The 23,734-nt window shown below is 41.3% G+C and overlaps 1 protein-coding gene across 1 annotated transcript in view; it reads right to left on the bottom strand.

The window, feature by feature from the left end:
- Positions 1-22,446, bottom strand: part of aprt (adenine phosphoribosyltransferase) — a 52,782-nt gene extending 30,336 nt beyond the window's left edge. Inside the window, exon 1 of the mRNA XM_076743057.1 lies at positions 22,087-22,446. Within this exon, the coding sequence (XP_076599172.1) occupies positions 22,087-22,175 (89 nt within the window). The 5' untranslated portion in view covers positions 22,176-22,446. The remainder of the gene's footprint in view (positions 1-22,086) is intronic.
- Between the last annotated feature and the right edge of the window lie 1,288 nt (positions 22,447-23,734).

Below are 23,734 nucleotides of genomic sequence, written 5' to 3'. Positions count from 1 at the left end.
TTATCCATACATAGTCACGGATCAGCTTAAAGCTACTTCGTTTGCCTGCCTAGCTTATTTTACGTATGTATGTATATGTATGTATCCATTTCTATCTTGTCTTTTTTGTTAGTGTTTGTCCCTTCTGTGTGTTGTCTTTGTCTTCAGGGGATATCTTATGGTCAGATATTACATTATCAATGCGTTATGGGGCAATTCAACATGTATGCCACAGGAGAGTTGTCTGTTTATGCCACTACGCCTGGGATTATCGCCTCCGGTTGTTGCATATGTTTTCCAGTTTCCCTACTTTCTTATGAGATCCTGTCAATACAATAATGGGTGATTTATCTATTTTAGTATGGAATGCTGGCAGTTTAAACATACCACATAAACACACTTGTAGCTAGACGTAATCTTCCGATCAAAGTGCTGGACATCAAAGCGGACACTGTAGGCAGATTGGTTATTGCGAAAGCAGCGCTATATGGACGGAAAGTCGCTCTTGCTTCGGTTTATGCTCCTAATAAAGATTGAGAAAGATTTTTATGACTGTTTAAAGCATCATATGTTAGAACTGACTGAGTATTCAATAGTAGTTGGGGCTGACATGAATGCTGTGTGGGATGTTGCTCTGGATCGTTCCCATCAAAGAGCCTCAAGGGACCAAGAGCTGGCTACTGCTGCTCTGCGATCTTGTAGATGTTTGGCAATCAATGAATCTGGCCTTAAAACACTATTCATTCTTTTCTCACAGGCACAAAACATTTTCTAGAATAGATAGATTTTCTTTTTTCATCCCCCCATCTTTTTCAAAGGAGTGATGCTACTACTTTGTTTCCCATTGCTCTGTCAGACCATAAAGCTGTGTTCTGTTGCGCCACTCTGAAATGCTTATCCAAATGTGCCACTAGATGGCGCTTCAACTTGAAGAATGAGGATTTTAAAGCACAATTCCTTTCTCAGTTGGACAAGTTACTCTCTTTTAATGCGGGTTCAGTAGATAATGCTAGGATATTATGGGATGCAGTGAAGGGTTTTATCAGAAGTAATGCTACACTTTTTAGTTCTAGTTTGCGTAAAGCGAGATCTGCCAGATTACAAACTCTTGAAGTGGAATTTTCTAGATTTGACTTTCTTTTGCGAAATAATTACTCCTCAGACAGAGACCAAATGTGATCTTGTTAAAAAAGAAATGAATCACATTTTGAAACTGCAATCTGAATTCTTAATACATATAACAAGACAATGATACTATTTTCATGGGTCCAGACCCAGTCATTTACTGGCCATGAAAATTAGATCTAACAAATGCTTTGCAGACGTCCCCTCCATTAGATCAACTGATGGCCTCATAACAACAGAACCCAAACAGATTAATAAAACTTTTAGTGATTTTTATTCTGCTTTATACCATTCTGAGGGGCAGCAAAATAAAAATTAATGTGAGAACTATCTTAAACAGCTGGATTTACCATCTCTTACAGTGGAAGATTTTTTGAGCCTTGACAACCCTTTAATGTTAGAAGAATTAGAAAAAGCGGTGCTGTCTATGCAGTCAAATAAATCCCCAGGGTTAGATGGAATACCTCTGGAGTTTTATATTTTGGGAGAAATTAGGTCCTTTACTTTTAGATATGATTACAGCATCAATTAAGGAAGGCGCTTTTTCAAGAGATGTCAATATAGCTCTTATATCACTGCTCTTGAAGAACGAAAAAGACACCACGGACTACGCTAGTTACAGACCCCTGAGCCTGTTAATTGCAGACCTGAAAATCTATGCTAAGCTAATCGCGCGGCGTATTGAGAAGTTTATGCCATTTTTGGTTCATTGTGATCAGACTGGATTCATAAAGACCAGACTTGCCTATGACAATGTTAGGCAACTTCTTCATGTTATTGATACTGCGAAAGACACAAAAGTCCCACTGGCTGTGCTCTCCCTGGATGCTATGAAGGCCTTTAATAGGATGGAGTGGTCCTTTTTGTGGTCTGTATTGGAGACTATGGGGTTGGGCAAGGCTTCATCCATGTGATTCAGGTTTTATATTCTAACCCTTACGCACAAATTCTATCTGGGCAATTATTTCCCACTCCATCCCCTGTCACAAGGAACGTCACTAACGTCCCTGTTGTCCAGTGCTTTCAATATCTTGGAATTAAGATTTTTTTCCTTCTCTGCATTGTATTAGAACTCATAATTTTTTTGGAAATGCATAAAACCGTAAAAAATGATATGGAGAGGTGGGCTATCCTGCCTGCCTCACGACAGGCCCGGATTGCTATTTTTGAGATTAATATTTTACCAAGAATTAATTTTATCAGCTCAATGATCCCACTCTGCCCTCCCACAGATTATTGGAAGAAACTACACTTTGACATTTCCCAATTTATCTGGAATAAAAAATGTCCCAGACTTAAATTATCCACATTACAGAGAAGTAGAGAAGGTGGTGGCCTAGCAGTACCCAATTTTAAATATTACTTTTGGTCATTTGTGCTCCGCTCTATTGTTACATGGTGTGATCCTGACACGCCAGTGTCCTGGCACAGCTTGGAGGAAAAAATGGTACAACCATGGAATTTAGAAGATGTCCTCTTTTCGAATGTCTCTGACAAACAAGCCATATTGTATTTCGGCCCCTTAGTTTCAAATGTGATTCGAACATGGCGCTTAGTAGAAAAAGAATGATATCCTGTAGATGGCATACACTTTCCCCACTGTTTAACAACAAAGGGTTACTGATTGGAGGGAGACCTATTTCTCCATCACACTGGAGCAATAGAGGTATCCGTTACCTAAACAACTTATATATTGACACCGCTCTAAGTTCCTTCCAGGATATTAGAATTTCATTCAATCTACCAGAATCCTCTTTCTTTTTTTTACTTACAGATCAGATCTACCATGAAAGCATATGGAGTGCCTTGGCAGCAACCATTACCCATTCATCCCCTAGGCAATTTGATCTCAGTGCAAAATAAGACCAAGGGTATAGTATCTATGTTTTACAAGTTTATTCTAGAATCCTCATACCCTGATTTGCCTTTAGATAGATTGTGGAGACAAGATTATCCTGAGTTATCCAGAGTTTGACTGGGAGGATGTTTGGGATAGTATAAAGGAGGCGTCACGTAACCCTAACCACCAGCAGATACATTATAACTTCATACATAGAACTTATTTAACCCCTCGCGAACTTTTCTAAATGAAGCTGATAGACTCTCCCTTGTGCTCCTTTTGTAATCTAAGGTGTTCTGGAACATTCATACATATGATGTGGGTTTGCCCACCAGCGGCACAGCTCTGGAATGATGTCGCTTTAACACTGTCAGATCTAGTGGGTGAACCAGTGCCAGCGACTGTGCCTGTTCTGATATTAAATGACTTATGAGCACTAAACACTTCTAGACCACACAAGCGCATCCTTCTAGCTGGTCTCACAGCCAGCAAAAAGCTGGTTGTTATGAGATGGAAACCATCAGACACTTAATATTAGACAGTGGATTCTTACCTTTTAAGATGTAGTATATATGGAATTGTCAACTGTCTGCACTCATGGTGCTACAGAAAAAAAAAACTATGTACGTGGCAGACAGCAGCGGAATCTTTACAAAGCTTATTGGGGTAACCCTTTAGTCCTCTTTATTATTACCCCTTATGATATTGACTGAAATACTTCTTTCCCCTGAAGTTTGGTGTGTGTGTGTGTGTGTGTGTGTGTGTGGGTATGTATGTTTGTCTGTGTCTCACAGTTGTCCTTGTTTATTTGTGTGTTATAGTTTTATGTGCGTCTAACCTAAGTTTTCAAGTTGTGCTGTATTTTACTTTGAATCTGAATGCTTGTTTTTGTGATAAATGGACGACCTCACACTTTTCTTACCCACTCACTTTTTTATTTTTGTAATTTGATGTGCAATTGCTCAATAAAAATTTGATCACAAAAAAAAGTAAGAAGTAAGCACTTGCTGCACGCTGCAGGCCGTATACCATCCAGTGCTCTGGGCCGTGTCTGTGACGAACAGACCTTTGTGCACTTAGAATGATTTACAGGGGAACGGCAGTCGGGTGGCAGTCGTGGCCGGGGGCCCCGACAACCCAAACCCTGGACAACGACTCTGGCTATGGGGACATGGAATGTCACCTCGCTGGGGGGGAAAGAGCCGGAGCTAGTGCGGGAGGTTGAGCGGTACCGACTAAAGATAGTCGGGCTCACCTCCACGCACAGTTCGGGCTCTGGAACCCAACTCCTTGAGAGAGGCTGGACTCTCTTCTACTCTGGAGTTGCCCGCGGTGAGAGGCGGCGAGCTGGTGTGGGCTTGCTTACAGCCCCCCAGCTCAGCCATCATGTGTTGGAGTTCTCCCCGCTGAGCGAGAGGGTCGCTTCCCTGCGCCTTCGGGTCGGGGACAGGTCTCTCACTGTTGTTTCGGCCTATGGGCCAAACGGCAGTGCAGAGTACCCGGCCTTCTTGGAGTCCCTGGGAGGGGTACTGGAAAGTGCTCCAACCGGGGACTTCATCGTTCTCCTGGGACTTCAATGCCCACGTGGGTAGCGACAGTGATACCTGGAGGGGTGTGATTGGGAGGAACGGCCTCCCCGATCTGAACCCGAGTGGTGTTCTGTTGTTGGACTTCTGTGCTAGTCATAGTTTGTCAATAACGAACACCGTGTTCAAGCATAAGGATGTCCATCAGTGCACGTGGCACCAGGACACCCTAGGCTGGAGGTCAATGATCGACTTTGTAGTCGTATCATCTGACCTTCGGCGGTATGTCTTGGACACTCGGGTGAAGAGAGGGGCTGAGCTGTCAACTGATCACCACCTGGTGGTGAGTTGGATCCGCTGGCAGGGGAGGAAGCGGGACAGACTTGGCAGACCCAAACGTACTGTGAGGGTCTGTTGGGAACGTCTGGTGGAACCCGCTGTCAGGGAGGTCTTCAACTCCCACCTCCGGGAGAGCTTCGACCAGATTCCGAGGGAAGTTGGAGATATTGAGTCCGAATGGACCATGTTCTCCACATCCACTGTTGATGCAGCCGTCCATAGCTGTGGCCGTAAAGTCGCCGGTGCCTGTCGTGGCGGCAATCCCCGAACCCGGTGGTGAACACCGGAAGTAAGGGATGCCGTCAAGCTGAAGAAGGAGTCCTATCGGGCTTGGTTGGCTCATAGGACTCCTGAGGCAGCTGACGGGTACCGGCAGGCTAAGCGGGTGGCAGCTCGGGCGGTTGTAGAAGCAAAAACTGAGGTCTGGGAGGAGTTCGGGGAGGCCATGGAGGAGGACTAACGGTCGGCCTCGAAGAAATTCTGGCAAACCGTTCGGCGCCTCAGGAGGGGGAAGCAGCTCTCCATCAATACCGTTTACAGTGGAGGTGGGGAGCTGCTGACATCGACTGGGGATATTGTCGGGTGGTGGAAGGAATACTTCGAGGATCTCCTCAATCCCACTGTCATGTCTTCTGTAGCGGAAGCAGAGACTGGGGACTCGGAGGTCGATTCGTCCATCACCCGGGCCGAAGTCACTGAGGTAGTCTGCAAGCTCCTCGGTGGCAAAGCTCCGTGAGTGGACGAGATCCGCCCTGAGTACCTCAAGTCACTGGATGTTGCAGGGCTGTCCTGGTTGACACGCATCTGCAACATCGCGTGGCAGTTGGGGACGGTGTCTTTGGACTGGCAAGATGCGGGTGGTGGTCCCTCTGTTTAAAAAGGGGGACCGGAGGGTGTGTTCCAACTATCGGGGGATCACACTCCTCAGCCTCCCTGGGAAAGTCTATTCCAGGGTACTGGAGAGGAGAATCCGGCCGATAGTCGAACCTCAGATTCAGGAGGAACAATGCGGTTTTCGTCCTGGCCGTGGAACACTGGACCAGCTCTATACCCTCCACAGGGTGCTTGAGGGTTCATGGGAGTTTGCCCAACCAGTCCACATGTGTTTTGTGGACTTGCAGAAGGCATTTGACCATGTCCCTCACAATCATTCTGTGGGAGGTGCTCCGGGAGTATGGGGTTGGAGGCCCTCTGCTGACGGCTGTGCAGTGCCTGTACAACCGGAGCAGGAGCTTGGTCCGCATTGCCGGCAGTAAGTCGGACCTGTTCCCGGTGCATGTTGGACTCCGCCAGGGCTGCCCTTTGTCACCGGTTCTGTTCATTATTTTTATGGACAGAATTTCTAGGCGCAGCCAGGGACCGGAGGGGGTTCGGTTCGGGAGCCGGCAGATTTCGTCTCTGCTTTTTGCGGATGATGTTGTCTTGTTGGCTCCATCAAGCCAGGACCTCCAGCGTGCACTGGGACGGTTCGCAGCCGAGTGTGAAGCAGCTGGGATGAGAGTCAGCACCTCCAAGTCCGAGGCCATGGTTCTCGACCGGAAAAAGGTGGCTTGCTCCCTCCGGGTTGGGGGAGAGATCCTGTCTCAAGTGGAGGAGTTTAAGTATCTTGGGATCTTGTTCATGAGTGAGGGAAGAATGGAGCGTGAGATTGACAGGCGGATCGGTGCAGCGGCAGCAGTAATGCGGTCGCTGTATCGTCCATCGTGGTGAAGAAGGAGCTGAGCCGAAAGGCGAAGCTCTCGATTTACCGGTCAATCTACGTTCCTACCCTCACCCATGGTCATGAATTTTGGGTCATGACCAAAAGAACGAGGTCCCGGATACAAGCGGCTGAAATGAGTTTCCTCTGCAGGGTGGCGGGGCACTCCCTTAGAGATAGGGTGAGGAGCTCTGTCACCTGAGAGGAGCTCAGAGTAGAGTCGCTGCTCCTCCACATCGAGAGGAGTCAGCTAGACCCAGGACACGCTGGAGTGACTATGTCGCTCGGCTGGTCTTTGAACGCCTCGGGGTCCCCCCAGATGAGCTGGAGGAAGTGTCCGGGGAGAGGGAAGTTTGGGCGTCCCTGCTTAGACTGCTGCCCCCGCGACCCGGTCCTAGATAAAGCGGGTGGAAATGGATGGATGGATGGATGGACGCTGTGATTTTATCTTACAGAGAGAAAACATTAAGTGTTACAATTGGCTTTGTCTAGTGATTTTATGTGTTCTTATTCTGTACCTTCCTACTGCACTTGTGTAACCTAATGTATGTCCTCGTACTGTTCAGAACTGTGAGATAGCATGACTGGTGAAAGTCAGTTTTGATAACAGAAGGCAGATGACACTTCTCTTTTCTGTCAGTAAGGTCTGTCACATTAGATAAACGCCTAAACAACACTCACACACAGGTTGCTTATCATATTCACGTAGCTAATACACGTCGGTAACATCGGCATCCGCCAACGGAAACACAATTGACTTGCAAACACTAATTCATAACATTCATGGCCTCTATATAAGTGCTTTGTATACATGATACTTACAAAGACGAACATTTCCCGAGGCTCAAACGCTTTGGAGTCAACACAGCTCACTATGAGGATTTTTACGATGTTAATTTTTCTGCCGTACCGCTAGCCAGTCTCTCGTGAGAGGAAATACCAAAGATTGTCTATTAATGTGATGAGCACCCACTCTACAGAAACCAAACGATCCTTTACGAAGGGTGTCTCACTCTGACATTTTTAACCATAGCATTTTAACAGTTTTTAACCATGAAATTAACTTATTTATTTAAACATTTTGAACTTATTTGTGACTTTATAACTAACTGTTAACCAAAGGCATGACAGTAACTGACCAGTTACATTTGGTCGCGTAAGTCCAACTTCTGTACGGGGCTGGCTCAGCCCAAGAAGATAAATGTGAACTTTTATAAAAGATCTGGGCTCACTCTGACAGAATTCCTGCGAGAGCTCTGTAAGTCTGAGCCCAGTGCTGCTATACTTCACCTGTGACCTCAATAAATGCTTCGGCTGTGAACTGAAGATTTCTCCGGTCTGTTCTTGGGCTTCCAGTAAAAGAACCGGGGCTAACATAACGATTGTGTGCGATGGACTCATCTGCTTCTCACTATGGTCAATCACAGAGTTTAAATGATCAAATTTTCAATCACACATGTATGCTGACACCAATATACATGCATCAGACACATTTGGTTGATTAATGGCAACATTCTTCAATACCAGTACCAACGTATACGACAACTAATAGTATAACCAACTAATAGAACAAAGAAACAAGGAAAGGTAGATTATATTTGCTGAATTAAGCACTACTAATTATAATTGTCTCATGTCCAGTATCTAAAACCTAACCCCTTCTAGTCTCTAAATGGCAGTATGGTTCCATGGTAGAAACCCAATAAAAAAATGATTATGAGAGTTAAGATCATAGTTTTTGTCATTTTACAACCTAGAAACACGGGAAAAGCATTGATACCATACAAACTGTAAGTTTAGTGCTGTGGGAACATCCAAAGTTGAATCAAACATATCATTTGCATTATTCTGATGTGGTAGTAAAGAAAGCACACAGACACACAAAACAGTTTGCTACAGGAATGTCTGATTTACAACTTGTCAATGTTATCTGATTCTTGGGGTCTCTCTGAGGCCTGGTGATTGGCCATTCAGATGGTTTTAATGCCTTCATCTGGTGTGGAGCTGTAAAGAAAGAATTAGCATCTCCATGAGAACAGTTTAAGTGATAGGTAACCCTTTGAAGCTGAAATGTCTGTCCACCCCAGCTCTCCAGACAGAATGCAAGGGAAAGAGGTCAGTTGCAGGACTCTGTTCTCCCTACAGTGTTCATCCAAGATTAGTCATCAGTTCAGCATTTGACAAAATGTGAAATATGGTCACAATCTCCCATTATGTTCCTGAGATATGGTGGATAATGGCCACAAAAGTGCAGAACATTATGATGCCACAGTGCAGCTGACCTTTGACATTTTGCATATAAAATGTCATCACTTTATCATTTAATGCTGTGAGACATTTGTGTGGGATTTTGTCATAAGTAGCATATGAATTCTTAAATTATGGCACAAACTAGTGTTGTTTTTGGCGGCCATTTTATCCTTAGTCTAGTCTTTGTGGCAAGCTGTCATTTTAGTTTTTATTAGTTTTAGTCAAATTCATACTCTTTTTAGTCTAGTCAAGTTTCAGTCGACTAAAAGTCTGAGCATTTTAGTCTTATTTTAGTCAGAATTATCCGTGACTATTTTCATTTTGTTTTAGTCGACAAAAACTGATGACATTTTAGTCTAATTTGAATGAAAATTGTATTTTAGTCTCTTTTTAGTAGTGCCTAACCTAGTCAATGTAGTATAAGTACCTAGTAGTATAGACAAAATTTTCTTTCAGCCAAACCCATTTCACAATTCAAACAAGGCTGTCTTATTATTATATTATTGTTACCTTATAGGCTCAAGAATACATCCATTCCAGACACGGAAGATGCTCTGATTTGAATTTACAACATATTTATTTTACCAACCAAAGCCAGCTGGCCAGCCATTGGTCCCATTCTCTTTGTCAGTTCTCTGTCGTTAACGCTAACCTACCGCAGCTGCATCTTCTAAATAATGCTGCGACTGGGGATTGAGGAAGTGACTTCGCCTGTGACTGCGCAGTGCGACCTGATGCAGTCCCTGAAGTGAGACACAGGAAACAGAAATACTGCAAAATAATAATAACAATGTGACTAAACGAGACAAAATAATGTTGTAACATTTCATTTCATCTCGTTTTAGTCAACGAAGATGAAGAGACATTTTAGCAGAGTTTTTATTTTGTAATCCACATTTAGTCTCATTTTTATTCGTCAACAATACTGCATTATATATTTAATTATAGTTATCATCACATGACCAGCGTTTACGTTGCGTTGCGTCTCGTCTTGTTTTCGTCACATGATAAAAATTCGCTGACGATGATATTTAGTCATAATTTTCGTTGATGAAAGCAACACTAGCACAAACTTCACTTGGGACTCAAGGATGAACATGTCTTGTGAGGTCACTGTGACTTCACAGGACTAAAGGATGAGCGCGTTTTGTGAGGTCCAAGTGAAAGTTTGTGTCAAATTTGAAGAAAAGGCTTTCCTGATATCACATTCACGATGACCTGTAAACACAATGCATCCAGCCATGGCTGGCACAGAGTCATAAAAATCCAATTCCAACCTCTGTTATCAGGTCAAGCTGACAGTTTTCTACCCAACTTAAACAGTGTTGTGTGGTTCAGCAAGAGCAAGGTTAAAATAGTTTTGTATTTTTCATTATACTTTAGTTTTATTTTGTTTTGACTTTTTTTTTTTGTCTCTAATTCAGTTAGTTGTAATTCAGAATCAGAATCAGAAAAATCATTATTGCCAAATACGATTTTACACATACAAGGAATTTGTTTTGGTGAAGTTGGTGCATGACAATCTTCTAAAAATAAACAAAAAAGTAAAAAAATATATAACAATAAAAATATATATACACAGTCTGTTTTTTTTTTTGAATGTCCACAAATGTGCAAATCCAAGAAACAAAATCCAAGGTGAGCGTTAATGTAACGCATTGAGTTATGGCAATATCAATGTGACAAGTAGAGGCAGAGGTGGAGTGTGAAGAGTGCGAAGAGTGTCGGGGGGGTTCCGGGCCTTGTTGATAAGGCTGACAGCAGACGGGAAAAAACTGTTCTTGTGGCGTGAGGTTTTGGTCCTGATGGACCGCAGCCTCCTGCCACAGGGAAGTGTCTCCAAGAGTTTGTGTCCGGGGTGAGAGGGATCAACCACAATCTTTCTTGCACGTCTCAGGGTCCTGGAGGTGTACAGGTCCTGAAGAGACGGGAGACTGCGGTCAATCACCTTCTCTACAAACCGAATGACACGCTGCAGTCTGCCCTTGTCCTTGGCCGTGGCAGCAACGTACCAGATGGTGATGGAGGAGGTGAGGATGGGCGCAATGATGGCTGTGTAGAAGTGCACTATCATTGTCTTTGGCATCTAGTATATATACTGTAAGAATATGACTGTACAGTGTTTTCTCTAAGCTGCATACTCAAATGGATATCAGCACGGACAAAAGCCTGTTGGCAAACAAGGGTTCCCCCTCAAAGTCTTCTTTTTCTTAAAATTTCTATTGATATTCTATTGGCTTATTTAGGGTCACAATGGAGATCTCACAAACAAAAGTTAACTATTTGGTTCAACTTTAGTTTAGTTCAGTGGAACACAAGCTGGTTTAAATCCTACTTTTTAGATCAATCTCAGTTTGTACACATTAATGATTATTTCTCTGTGCACGCTAAAGCCACTCACAGAGTTCTGTAGGGTTCTGTGCTTGTACCAATTCTATTCATCCTATATCTACGCTTCCTCTGGGAAACGTTAGCAGGAAACACTCCATAAATTTTCATTGTTATGTAGATGATACCCAGCTAGAAGAAGAAGAAGAAGAATCGGGGGGAGACATTCCCCTTTATTCGTCGCACACGAGGCGAAATTTATCCTCCGCTTTTCACCCATCCTGGTCGTCCCTCCTCCGCGGCAGACCAGGAGCGGTGGGCAGCCAGACCGGCGCCCGGGGACCCATCTCGTCGTCACCATTGGTCAGGTGGTGATCTTCTTGCATGTTTTTAGTGGGGGTATATTTTTATGGAGGATACCCCAGGTGAACACGGGGAGAACATGCAAACTCCACACAGAAAGGCCTTTTTTCCTCAAGCAGCAGGCACCGAAGGCATGGTGGAGGACACACCCCCAGCGAGAATCGAACCTGGGACCTTCTTGCTGTGAGGCGACAGTGTTGCCACTGTTCCACCGTGCCACTAAGCAGCTATGTTCATCAATGAAGCCAGAAGAAACCAATCAGTGAACTAGACTCCAAGCATGTCTTAGGGACACAAAGACCTGGATGACCAGCAATTTTTTGTTGCTAAATTCAGACAAAACTGAAGTTATAGGACTAGGCCCTAAACACTTTCACTCAAACACTCACTTTCTGATGACAGCAATTATGGATGTCATTGCCTCCAGCACCACTGTAAAGAATGTGGGAGTTATCTTTGATCAGGATTTGTTCTTTAACTCCCATGTAAGACAAATTTCTTTAACTCCTATGTAAGACAATTTCAAAAAGGACTGCCTTTTTTCACCTACCCAACATTGCAAAAATCAGGCACATCCTGTCTCAAAACAATGCAGAAAAACTAGTATATGCATTTGTTACTTCCAGGTTGGTTTATTAAAATTACCCAACTAGAACACTGAGTCTCCAAAAGCAGAACAGGAGTCAGAGCCTTTAGCTATCATGCTCCTCTCCTGTGGAACCATCTTCCTGTCTTAGTCTGGGAAGCAGACACTGTCTCTACCAGCCCTTAGTTATGCTGCTATAGAATTAGACTGTCGAGGGACTTCCAATGGTACATTGAGCTCCTCTGTTCTTCTCTTTTACTTTCCACCTGAACACTTTAATGTCCTACCAAGGCATGTTACTAACTTAGCTTCTTCCCTGAAGTCTTTGTGCTTTGTCGTCTCACAGGTTCCCATGGATAGTGATTGAACCTGGATTGTGGATTATAGCTACATCTGCCATGGCCCTGCCTGACATCCACTGCAACTGCTACTGCTATTAGTCTTTCTTCCATTATTACTACATCCATAGTGCTGTATTACATACATATACTATCTGTTACTAATACATACATATATCACACACATAAATATATCATATGTATATACTATGCTATAAATACTACATACAGTGCTTAACAAATTTATTAGACCACCTGTCATAAAAACGAGAAAACTATATATTTTAGATATCTTTCAAAAACTTGTTTAAATCTAAAAATATTATTATTTATTTGGCAAATAACAAACTGAAACGACTAAATAGCCCTTTTTCACACATAATAATCAAAAAACTTAATATTTTGTATGGCCTCCTTTGGCCTTGATAACAGCTTGCATTCCTGCTGGCATTGTTTTTATGTACTTTTCGACAGTCTCTTTTGATATTGAGTTTCAAATAGTTTCTAGCTATTCCCACAGACTTGCTTTAGATGAAACTTTTGTGCGATCAATCACCATTGGAATGAGGAATTTCAAACTGAATTCACCTTTTTATACCCAAATTTGAGCTGGCTCACTGGGCCACTGGGCATTCAACCACTAAAACTATTTTTTCTGTTCAGGAAAGCCAATAAATAACTATAATTTGACATATTAATCAAGAAATAATAATGCGCTTTAGTATTTTTTCAGTTTTTTTGTAAATCAGTAAATTTGAAAATTCCTGGATAACAATAACAATTATATTTTAGCATTAAAAATATCATTTCGCTTAAAGAGCTTCTACATATTGGTGTATTAACCATTACAGAAACATAAAAAATGATTTTGGTAATTACCAATGCTGTTAATTTAGGGCAGCTGTGGAATAAACCTTACTTTGGGTGGTGGTCTAATAAATTTGTTAAGCACTGTATAAGTAAGTTAACTCCCACGTTTATTATTTGCCTTCAAGAAGACTGCAATCATCTGCTGCTGGTCTACTGGAGGTTTCCAGTTGAAAGAAAATTAGGGATGCAGCCTTTGTCCATTACGACCCAAAGCTCTGGAGCACGCTACCTACAGATATCAGGGAAGCCAGCTCACTGAATATTTTCAAAAGAAAGCTAACGACTTATCTCTTCACTTTAGCATTTAACTAACTAGCTATTGGTTCCTGATACAGGTCTGAAATTCAAATTGCACTTATGCACTGCAGCACTTTTTAAATTATTGTATTTTACTTGATTTTATGCATTCTAAGTAATCTAGTTAACCTATGTTTTATTATTTCATGCTGTGATTTGATGCTTTATCCCCATTTACGTTTTCACCCTTATTCTACTCTAAATGAATAAAGATTTGTGAATACAGTGGTCTCTGGGGTTATACTGCTTTGTGCCCTATAGGCATATAAGACCCACTGTGAGATTACATCCATGAGAAGACGTTCTGAGGTGGCTCTGAAATGCCTGCTTTGGTGTAATCAAGAGCTGTTGTGAATCACTATCCGTAGTTTTCGTCATTTTAGTTTTTAGTTTTATTTTTGCACAATTAAAACACACAAAAAGAAGAAAAAAACATTTTTTTTAAAATACAGTGCAGGGAGAGGCAAAAAACCCGTACGGATTATTTAAAGCCTCCACCTAATGAAATTAACATAAGATTTTTAAGAACTCAGAAATACATCATATTCTGTTGGCTACAGGAAGGGAGTGGTAATACTAATTTCCAGCAAAATTAGTTTTGATCTCATATTTGAAGATAGAGAGGTGTCAAGTTCTTAAATGTTTTTTGCAGATTTGCCTGAACTTGAAAAGGCTGGAGGTGACATCAGAGGACGCAGGACAACTCAATTCATTTTGTTGAACAATTTCATTTACTTCTTCACAGAAGTCATGGAATAGCCATAGAATGGGTTGAAAACCTGAACAAAGATACACAAATGCAATGTTGATTTACACAAATAAACATTTGGAAATTTCAACCTAAACTACAAGCTGAATTTTTATTTCTTCTTTTAATGAATCATTAAATTAACTAAATCATTTATGACTAAACAGTCAATAACTTTAATTAGAGTAAATCAAATCAAATTATTTCTGAAATTACTTAAAGTAGCTAATTTTAAAGATATGCAAATTAATCTACACACCATGCTTCTCTAATTCTGTTTATCAAAATCATTGGCATTACTTTACATAAGTGTTCAGTTATGTTTAATTCAGAGTAATTTCACAGCTGATTTAAAAGAAATGCTTCATAATTTGTGCTTTTTTTTTTAGCATTGAAGTCTTTTTAATGCAACTATTCATCCTTTTTAGATTACACTTTTAACTTAATTCTCTTAACCACTGGCCTTATTTTTATTTTTAATCATTGCCAATTGAATTTAAACCAAATTTAAATATTCTTACTTCATATGAAACCATGCTTAACTTAATTTATCTAAACAATGAAAGAGATTAAACAGGCTACTTTTAACTGAAATAAATCTATGCACGCAAGTAAAGTTACATTTGCTTAGTTTAAAAAAATGATAGATTTGATTTAATTTTATAAATAAACCAAACATACTGACCGATAGCGTCTCAGTTGTCTCCTCTGCTCTGCTCTTTGTCTGCTGCTGCTTCTGCTGCTGCATGCTCTCTGACTGCATCTCCTGCCTGCCAAACTAATTAAGCAGTATGCAGCTCACCTGTGCACCTACTCCCTACTCTACTCTGTATTGCTCTGCAGCAGCATGCCCAATTAGGTGTTTAAGCACTTATTTAAATTAAATTCATTAATTTGACTAAACTAAAAAATACATGACCAAACAGTAAAAAGTCCATTTTTTTTTCTTTTGTCTCAACAAGATGGGAGACATGTTTTGATAAAAGGAAAATTGGGTATATCATTGATAGCTTTATTAAATGTTTATGCTCCTCCTAACTCTAAATGGAAAATCTTTAAACAACTCTTTGGACTTGAAAATAACAGCAACTCAGCCAATTTGCAGAGGGAGCTTTAACAATAGATTAAATCCTAAACTTGATTCCTCAAATGCATAAACAATAACTGTCTAAATTGACACACAAGATAATTAACTCTGGTGATTGATATGGGGTTAATAAATGTTTAATCAAATCCATTAAGGAGGAACGACACATATTTCTCCAACCACCACTCCTGGATAATTACTACTTTTCGCGAAGACCCACATGGTTGGTGACTATGACATAGGCATTATGGACCTGTCAGACCATAGTCCTCTTCACTTAAAATTCAATCTTGAATTGGATCGGAGAAATACTTTGTAGAGATTAAACACTGACAGTTTGAACCATATAAAGGACCAAACGAAGGTGGACATTAAAGATTGCTCAGTACAGAATCATGATGGTAAAGTTTCTCCTCCAATACTTTGAGATGCTGCCTGGAAGGTAAAATAATTAGCTACAATTCCAACTTAAAGAGGTGTTGGCAAAAGAAAGTCAGAACTGAAACTGTTGGAATGAGATCACAAAGACACAGCTGACAATTATTTAGAGAATTAGAGAACAACTAATGAAGAAAAATGAAATAAATGAGATTTACACAAAATATATTCAAAAGAGGTTAGTATTTACAAAACTCTTTGAATAACCTCATACACCACAAATAAAAAGAAATAGCTGTAGTAGAACTGCCCTGTAACTGACCTAACGTGGCAAAGACTAAGGAAATGGTAGTGGACCTGAAGAGAACCAAGGCACTGGTGACCCCTGTTTCCATCCAGGGGGTCAGTGTGGACATTGTGGAGGACTCCAAGTACCTGGGGGTACATATTGACAATAAACTGGATTGGGCAAAGAACACTGACGCTCTCTACAGGAAGGGCCAGAGTCGTCTCTATTTTCTGAGGTGGCTGAGGTCCTTCAACATCTGCCGGACTATGCTCAGAATTTTCTATGTATTTGACTGTACTTGGCGAGATGCAGACTTTTGAATTGGAACAGTACTTGGACTGAGACTGATGACATTTTTCAAGTACACAAGAACACAAGTACAGAGAAGAACGCATATTGAGAAAGGCCTTATGAGTCTGCGGTTGCTAGTGCTATTCTCTGTGCTGTTGCGTGCTAGGGCAGCAGGCTGAGGATGGCAGACGCCAACAGACTCAAACTGATCCGCAAGGCCAGTGACGTTGTGGGTATGGAGCGTGACTCTGACAGTGGTGTCAGAGAGGAGGATGCTGACTAAGCTATGAACTATCTTGGACAATGTCTCACACCCACGTCATGATGTGCTGGTCGGGCACAAGAGTACTTTCAGTGAGAGACTCATTCCACCAAAATGCACGACTGAACACCACAGAAAATCATTCCTGCCTGTGGCCATCAAACTGTACAACTCCTCCCTCTGAATGGCCCTTATCTCAGTACATATATTTGTTTAGTTATCTGTATATATATTTTGTATATATATTTTGTTTATATATATTTTTTTCTCTTTTAATTGCAATTACATGTGTACATGTTTATCTCTTCTATCTCTTCTTCATCTCTTCTATTTCTTCTATTCTTTTAAGGAGCACTATAACAAAAACAATTTCCCCCAGGATCAATAAAGTATATCCGATTCAGATTCTGATTCTTCACCCCTTTTTCATTTCTTCAAGAGACATGTGGTAAAACATCCCAACTTTTAAGTAAGTAATTTGAACTGTTTACAGGGAAGTGTTAATTCAGAGACAGACAGGATGTCTGGCTTTCCAAACTCCTTCAGGGGAGCGAGAGACACAGACAGTTCTACTTCAAAGGTTACCTTTCACCTAGAGTGTTGTTCATGGAGATGTTAATTTTTCTTTACAGCTACACCCGATAAGGACAAAAAAACGTCTGAATGGATAAGTGCCTGGCCTCAGAGGAATCTCCAAAATCAGATAAAGCTGATAGGTTGTAAGTTAGAGATTCCTGAAGCAAACAGGAGGTTTTTGTATGTCTGTGTGCCTTCTTTTCTATTACACCAGGATAATGCAATCTATATGTTTGGTTCAACTTTGGATGTTCTAACAGTATTAAACTCATCATCTGTATGATATCAATGCTTTTGTTTTTCTGTGTTTCTAGCTTCTAGAACCATACAGCCATCTAGAGGTTCGTAGCGGTTATGTTATGGATACTTGACATGAGACCATTATAATGAGTAGTAATAATAGTAGGGCTCGTTTCGGCAAATATAATCTGTCTTTCCTTATCTCTTTGTTCTAGTATGCAAGAAGATCACTACCTGACCAATGGTGACAAAAGAAACTGGGTCCCTGGGTGCCGGTCGACTGGCAGCCCACCGCTCCTGGTCTGCCGCGGAGGAAAGACTGACCAAGGATGGGTCAAATGCGGAGAAGAATTTCACAAGAAGCATGGCATGTGCAGTTTCCCTCCCTAACTATGCATGTTGTGTGTATGACTAATAAAGGATGTCTTCGTAGTAGTAGTAGTAGTAGTAGTAGTAGTAGTTATACTATTAGTCATCACATATGTTAGAATGAGTACTGAAGAATGCTAGCTTATATGTTAGTATTATTATTGAAGAAATTTGTCATTATTCATCAAAAGGTGTCTGACGCATGTTGTGAACGATGTTGAAATGTCATTGAAAATTGATCATTGGAAATATATGTGACTGACCATAGTGAGAAGCAGATGAGTCCCTCACACAAATCATTAGTTAATATTCTCTCTCCATAAGACATATATAAGACAATCAGCAAATCAGCCCACATGCGCAACGGTCTATTCGTCATGGACCCGCCCCGGCACACCGGATATATCTGCCTCTTATTACCTTACTAGTTAGTCTTCTGTTAGTCTTCAGTCTTGTCTTGTGTTCTTTTATTCAGAAAAACTTTTTTCCTATTTTTTCAATCTTCGTGTAACTTTCATTTTTGCCCGCCACATTAAGCTGCCTAACTTTTCCGTGGTTAAATTCTAGTCACGTAATAATATTTTTGGAGACACTTTCGACCGGCCATCGAAGAGACTCTCAATTTTATTATTAACCTAAAGTTTTGCCATACGGCCGTCAACTCTCTGCATCGAATACCTACAGCCAGCCTTGACCCATCTGCCTGGGTTAAATAACCATCAGAAGCCGTTCCACGCCTGTTGCCGACACTGGAGGTCCAGACCCCTGATACATCTATGTCCAAGATTGACTCAGCACTGTGGTTTGACTGGTTTCCCCCATTGAATCGAGGAGCAGACCGCAGACACAATCGACAGCCTTGGGCCTCTTCGAGTCAGTTCAGAGAAGACACCCACTGGAGCGTCGCTGGCAAAGTGGGCATGCTTATGCCGTTTTGAATAATGAGTTGGTGTCGTAGGGTATAATAATCTCAATTCTCCTTAGACTCGCTTAGTCATTCATTCAAGAAATTAACATTACGTTTGCTTCCCCATTTTTCCTCAAAACTACTTCTCACTACTCCCAAAGTCATTCTGCCATTATTTTGCTATAAGTTTCTCCATCTAGTTGTTTGTATTACGTCATATCCATTCCCATTATTGTGTTAAATAAATAATATCCTTCATTCAAGTCGTTGTCAGACGGTGTCCTTTTGAGCTGGAAATAAACAATCCCTGTATCGAGAATTTACGCTTCAGATTATCAGACTGGTCTACCGTTAGCTCATTAGTTTACAGTGGGGATGCACATTTTGGATTTTTTTTATGACCGTTAACCGACGCCCTTTAACGATTAATAACCGTTAACCGATAAGATTTAAATGTCCTTCCATGCTGCCATTCCAACATTCCGTCATTCCGACATGCTGCCATTCTGACATACCACCATTTAGACATATCACCATCCCGAAATACCGCTATTCCGACACACAAACATCCCACCATTCCGACAAGGCTTTCCATGTAAGGAAAGGTTGGAATCAGAGAGTCACTGACTCGGCGCTGTCCGGTGTTGAACTGCATATTTACAATGATGGCAAATAGTTAGATTACTCATCTAAAATGTAAAAAAAAAAAAGCTACAAGCTTTAGATATAATTAACAGTACTGTAGGCTTCAATCGTCTGCTATTGCTTTTTAAATTATGTCGAGAGCGAGCGCGCTGGTGATTTCTTTAATTGTGTGTTCTGCTTCATTTCCAAAATAAAGTTTGAGCTTCTGAAATCTGATTTTTAAACAGTTCTGATGGAGCTCAATGTTTATCTGGATGATGCGGCTTCATTCCGAACAATTTTACTGTAAACCTGGACGACCCGCGACGTGTCTGGAGATAAAAAAAATAATATTCAATGTAATGTGTGTTTTGTGCGTAATTGCATACAAGGATACACACCCTCCCCTACTGTACAACACGAAGGAGACTGGAATTAGTCAGTGACTTCAGGTGTCATCTGCAGAGCCGTCATTGATATCTGTAATATTAATGTTGCATATGATGCCAGCGTGCATGGAGACACACGCGCCACGCGTCACACTTTCTCCCGGCCATCATGGAGGGCAAAGTTCGCTGCGATGGTCCTCCATCGTCTGATGCTGGATGCTTGTTTCTTAAGTGGTACTGCATTGTACTCGTACTGCTGGAGTATTTCAGTGCTGTACCGCATAATTTGCAAATGACCTCCTCCCCTTTCCGGTCGAAATTGTCCCACACAGAACTCCTTTTTGCTCTCTTCATCTTCGCTGTAAAGTGGGCTGTGATGGAAAGCACGTGATGGCATGTGTTGCACCTGTCGACACGCCCCCATGAGTTGATTGAATTACGTAGCTTAAAAACAAAACTGACCGTTAGTATTAATCGGTTAGAGTTACTGTTATCGGTTAACGGTTAAACGGTTAACCATGTGCATCCCTAGTTTACAGCATTACAAGAAATAATGAATAAAATCCTTCTGAGCTGAGGAAGGTTGGTGCCCCTTTCATATTAACGAGTGCAACATTAAACTTAGAGGTTTAATGAACTGATTACCCCTACATAGCGATGTTTAAATTATTTTATTTTATTACCTATCAGAATTTATATTCTCAACTTCATTTTGATGAAATGGGAATTTTCTTTAAGACAATTCTCCTAACCAAATGAACCAATGAGCAGAGTAATGAGCTTGCAGCTGAAATATCGAAAAAAACAAAATTAACACCATGATAACTGTTTTCACAAAAGCTTGGATAATTAAGGGTCATGGGCATTACTACAATGTTATAGAATAAAAACAGAAAGAAAAACATGTATGTATCATGATGATGTTGCAGCCACAGTGTCATTCGTAAACCGAGGTGGGGGTGTAACTCTTTTTATGACGACCAAGAATTATTTATTTTAATTGATCAATATATGTCTTCAAACATGTCCTCAAATGTCTTGTTTAGTCTAACCAACAGTCCAACACAAAAAGGTATTTACAATAATATGAAACAGAAAAGCCGCACATCCTCCCACTGGTAAAGTTGGAACCTCACACAGTCTTTCCTGGAGTTGGAGGTTCATAATTTACCTTAGCTTATCCTGGCTGTCATCAGTTTGCTCAGTTGTCACGGAGGTTAAATTATCACACAACACGAGTCATGAAAATTTGGTCACATGATAACAGGTGGTCGTATATGTGACCACAAAGTAAACTGACCAATGAGGACAGTGAAGACATGTCTCTAAGAGCACCGTAAATTTCCTGTGAAGAGCACCTTGTGCTCAGAATTTCTGGTCAAAAAGCTGGACACTCCACTCTTACTGTTTGCAGAATATGTTTTTGACAAAGTCCCAACACCACACACACTACCCACCAGCAACCTTCGAGGCTGAAGAATGAAGCCAAGTCAATCTCCATAGACCCCCCACATTAAAATGCTGATCTTTAAAAATACAAATAAATAAATGATTAACAATCCTGTCTATATCCTGGTACTAAAAACTGTTTTGGTCTCTATAGCTGCTTTCCCCTGTTCATGAAAACTGTACAGGGAACTGATAAGATATAACTTTTACTCCACTTTTACTGTGTACTTTTGGAACACACAATAAACCTATTACATCAGACTCCTAGGACTACTGTCAATTATTAGAGTGATATTATTGATGTGTATGCTGACCTGAACTCATTTTGCCCAGGCTTGGGTCCCTTTTCTCCACAAGAACTGTAAATTTTGGCACTGAAAATAAAATCATTAATTTTTTTAATCTGTACAAGTGAATGATCGTTGATTAAGATAGTAAAAGGGGATCCAAAGCGGTAATTTAAGATGCCAGTGACTAACGCCAGCATGTACTTGACTTACGGACCGTAAGGTGGTACAGCAAACAGGTAAAACCGCAGTAACATGCCTAACTGTACAAGACACGGTCCAGTATTAGGCTAGAGCGAACATGTACAGGTGAACGAGTACAAAAAGAGAAAATTAAGAGAACTGCTGCTCCATAACTTTATAAGCAATCGCTTCAGAATGTCAACTGACTTTCTGACGAGATCAATATCTGCTGACTGTCTTCATTACAACACATGTTCCCAACATGTGCGTTAAAGCTTGTATCCGCTGCGAAGCTCGGAGCTCCTTCCTTCACCTGTTGTGTGTGAAGCATTTAGTGCATGTCCAGGTCTTAACGCACTGCCTAAGTTAGACATTAACCTTTATGTGCGTTGGGCAGCTTAATTTACATTGATAATAAATGAGGTCTACAATTCGCGTGCCGAATGAAATCGTATTTGGTGTCTTACCTGAACATGATGCCTTTCTTCGGAAAGTCTGGAAAAGGTCGAATGTGTCTGAGAACCTGACTGAGCTTAGATTCAGAGTCTGCTGCCATTTTCGTAATATCACCTGATTCCTTTTTTCTGCTCTCCTCTTGTGTCCACGTCTATCCTCCACTTGGCGGCTGCTGCTGCTTCTTCTTCTTCTTCTTCTTCTTCTTCTTCTTCTGCTTCTTCTGCTTCTTCTGCTGCTGCTTCTTCTTCCTCCTCCTCCTCTTCTTCTTCTTCTTCTTCTGCTGCTGCTGCTGCTGCTGCTGCTGCTGCTGCTGCTGCTGCTGCTGCTGCTGCTGCTGCTGCTGCTGCTTCTTCTTCTTCGATCTGTTTTATGGCGGGTGGCAACCAGCGTTATGGTGCATTACCGCCATCTACTATGTTGGAGCGTGGACCTGAGTAACTACCCTGTGTTATAAAGCAAACAAACCAAAACAGACAAAAAAAAAAAACAATAAATTCTTTGGATCAGCCCTTTTTCAGTGAGATAATTGAATAAACAATCTACTCCAGTGGTAAAAATGTCTTTAAGGTGATCTGTTCAACTCCCAGTTTCCTGATGTCCCTCTCTAAAGTTTCTTGTTGTCTTGAATATTTCTGACAATGAAGAATGACATGCTCCACTGATTCCTCTACTTGACACTGCTCACACAGTCCTGTGGGGTGTTTATTTATTAGATGAAGAGTTTTGTTCAGCTCTGTGTGTCCTACTCTCAGCCTGGTTAGAATATTCTCCTCTTTTGTGCATCTTTTGTCTGTCCTCACTGTACCCACATCTTGCTGTAATGAATAAAGGTGTCGCCCTGTGCTTCCTGTGTCCCAGCTGTGTTGCCACTCTTTGATAATGTGCCTTTTAATTAATGCTTTTGCTTCACTTTTACTGAAAGATATGTCCATACTTTCCTCCTGATTAAGGGCCTGTTTTGGTAGTGAATCTGCTATTTCATTCCCTTTTACCCCCCAGAATCAGAATCAGAAAAAGCTTTATTGCCAAATACGATTTTACACATACGAGGAATTTGTTGTGGTGAAGTTGGTAGATGACAAAACTACTAATAATAAACTATTAAAAAGTAAAAAATATAACAATATAAATATATATACACAAGTTTGTTTGGAAACACAGTCTGTTTTCTTCCAGAAAGAAATCCAAGCTTAGCGTTAATGTAACGCATAAAGTTATGGCAATATCAATGTGACAAGTAGAGGCAGAGGTGGAGTGTGAAGAGTGTCGGGGGGGGGGGTCCGGGCCTTGTTGATAAGGCTGACAGCAGATGGGAAAAAATTGTTCTTGTGGTGTGAGGTTTTGGTCCTGATGGACCACAGCCTCCTGCCAGAGGGGAGTGACTCAAAGAGTTTGTGTCTAGGGTGAGAGGGATCAGCCACAATCTTTCCTGCACACCTCAGGGTCCTGGAGATGTACAGGTCCTGAAGAGACAGGAGATTGCAGTCAATCACTTTCTCTGCAAACCGAATGACATGCTGCAGTCTGCCCTCGTCCTTGGCGGTGGCAACAACGTACCAGATGGTGATGGAGGAGATGAGGATGGACTCAATGATGGCTGTGTAGAAGTGCACCATCATTGTCTTTGGCAGATTGAATTTCTTCAGCTGCCGTAGGAAG

This window comes from Chaetodon auriga, chromosome 11, assembly GCF_051107435.1.
Source record: "Chaetodon auriga isolate fChaAug3 chromosome 11, fChaAug3.hap1, whole genome shotgun sequence".
Classification (NCBI taxonomy): Eukaryota; Metazoa; Chordata; class Actinopteri; order Chaetodontiformes; family Chaetodontidae; genus Chaetodon; species Chaetodon auriga.
This window is presented reverse-complemented; position numbering and strand designations above follow the sequence as displayed.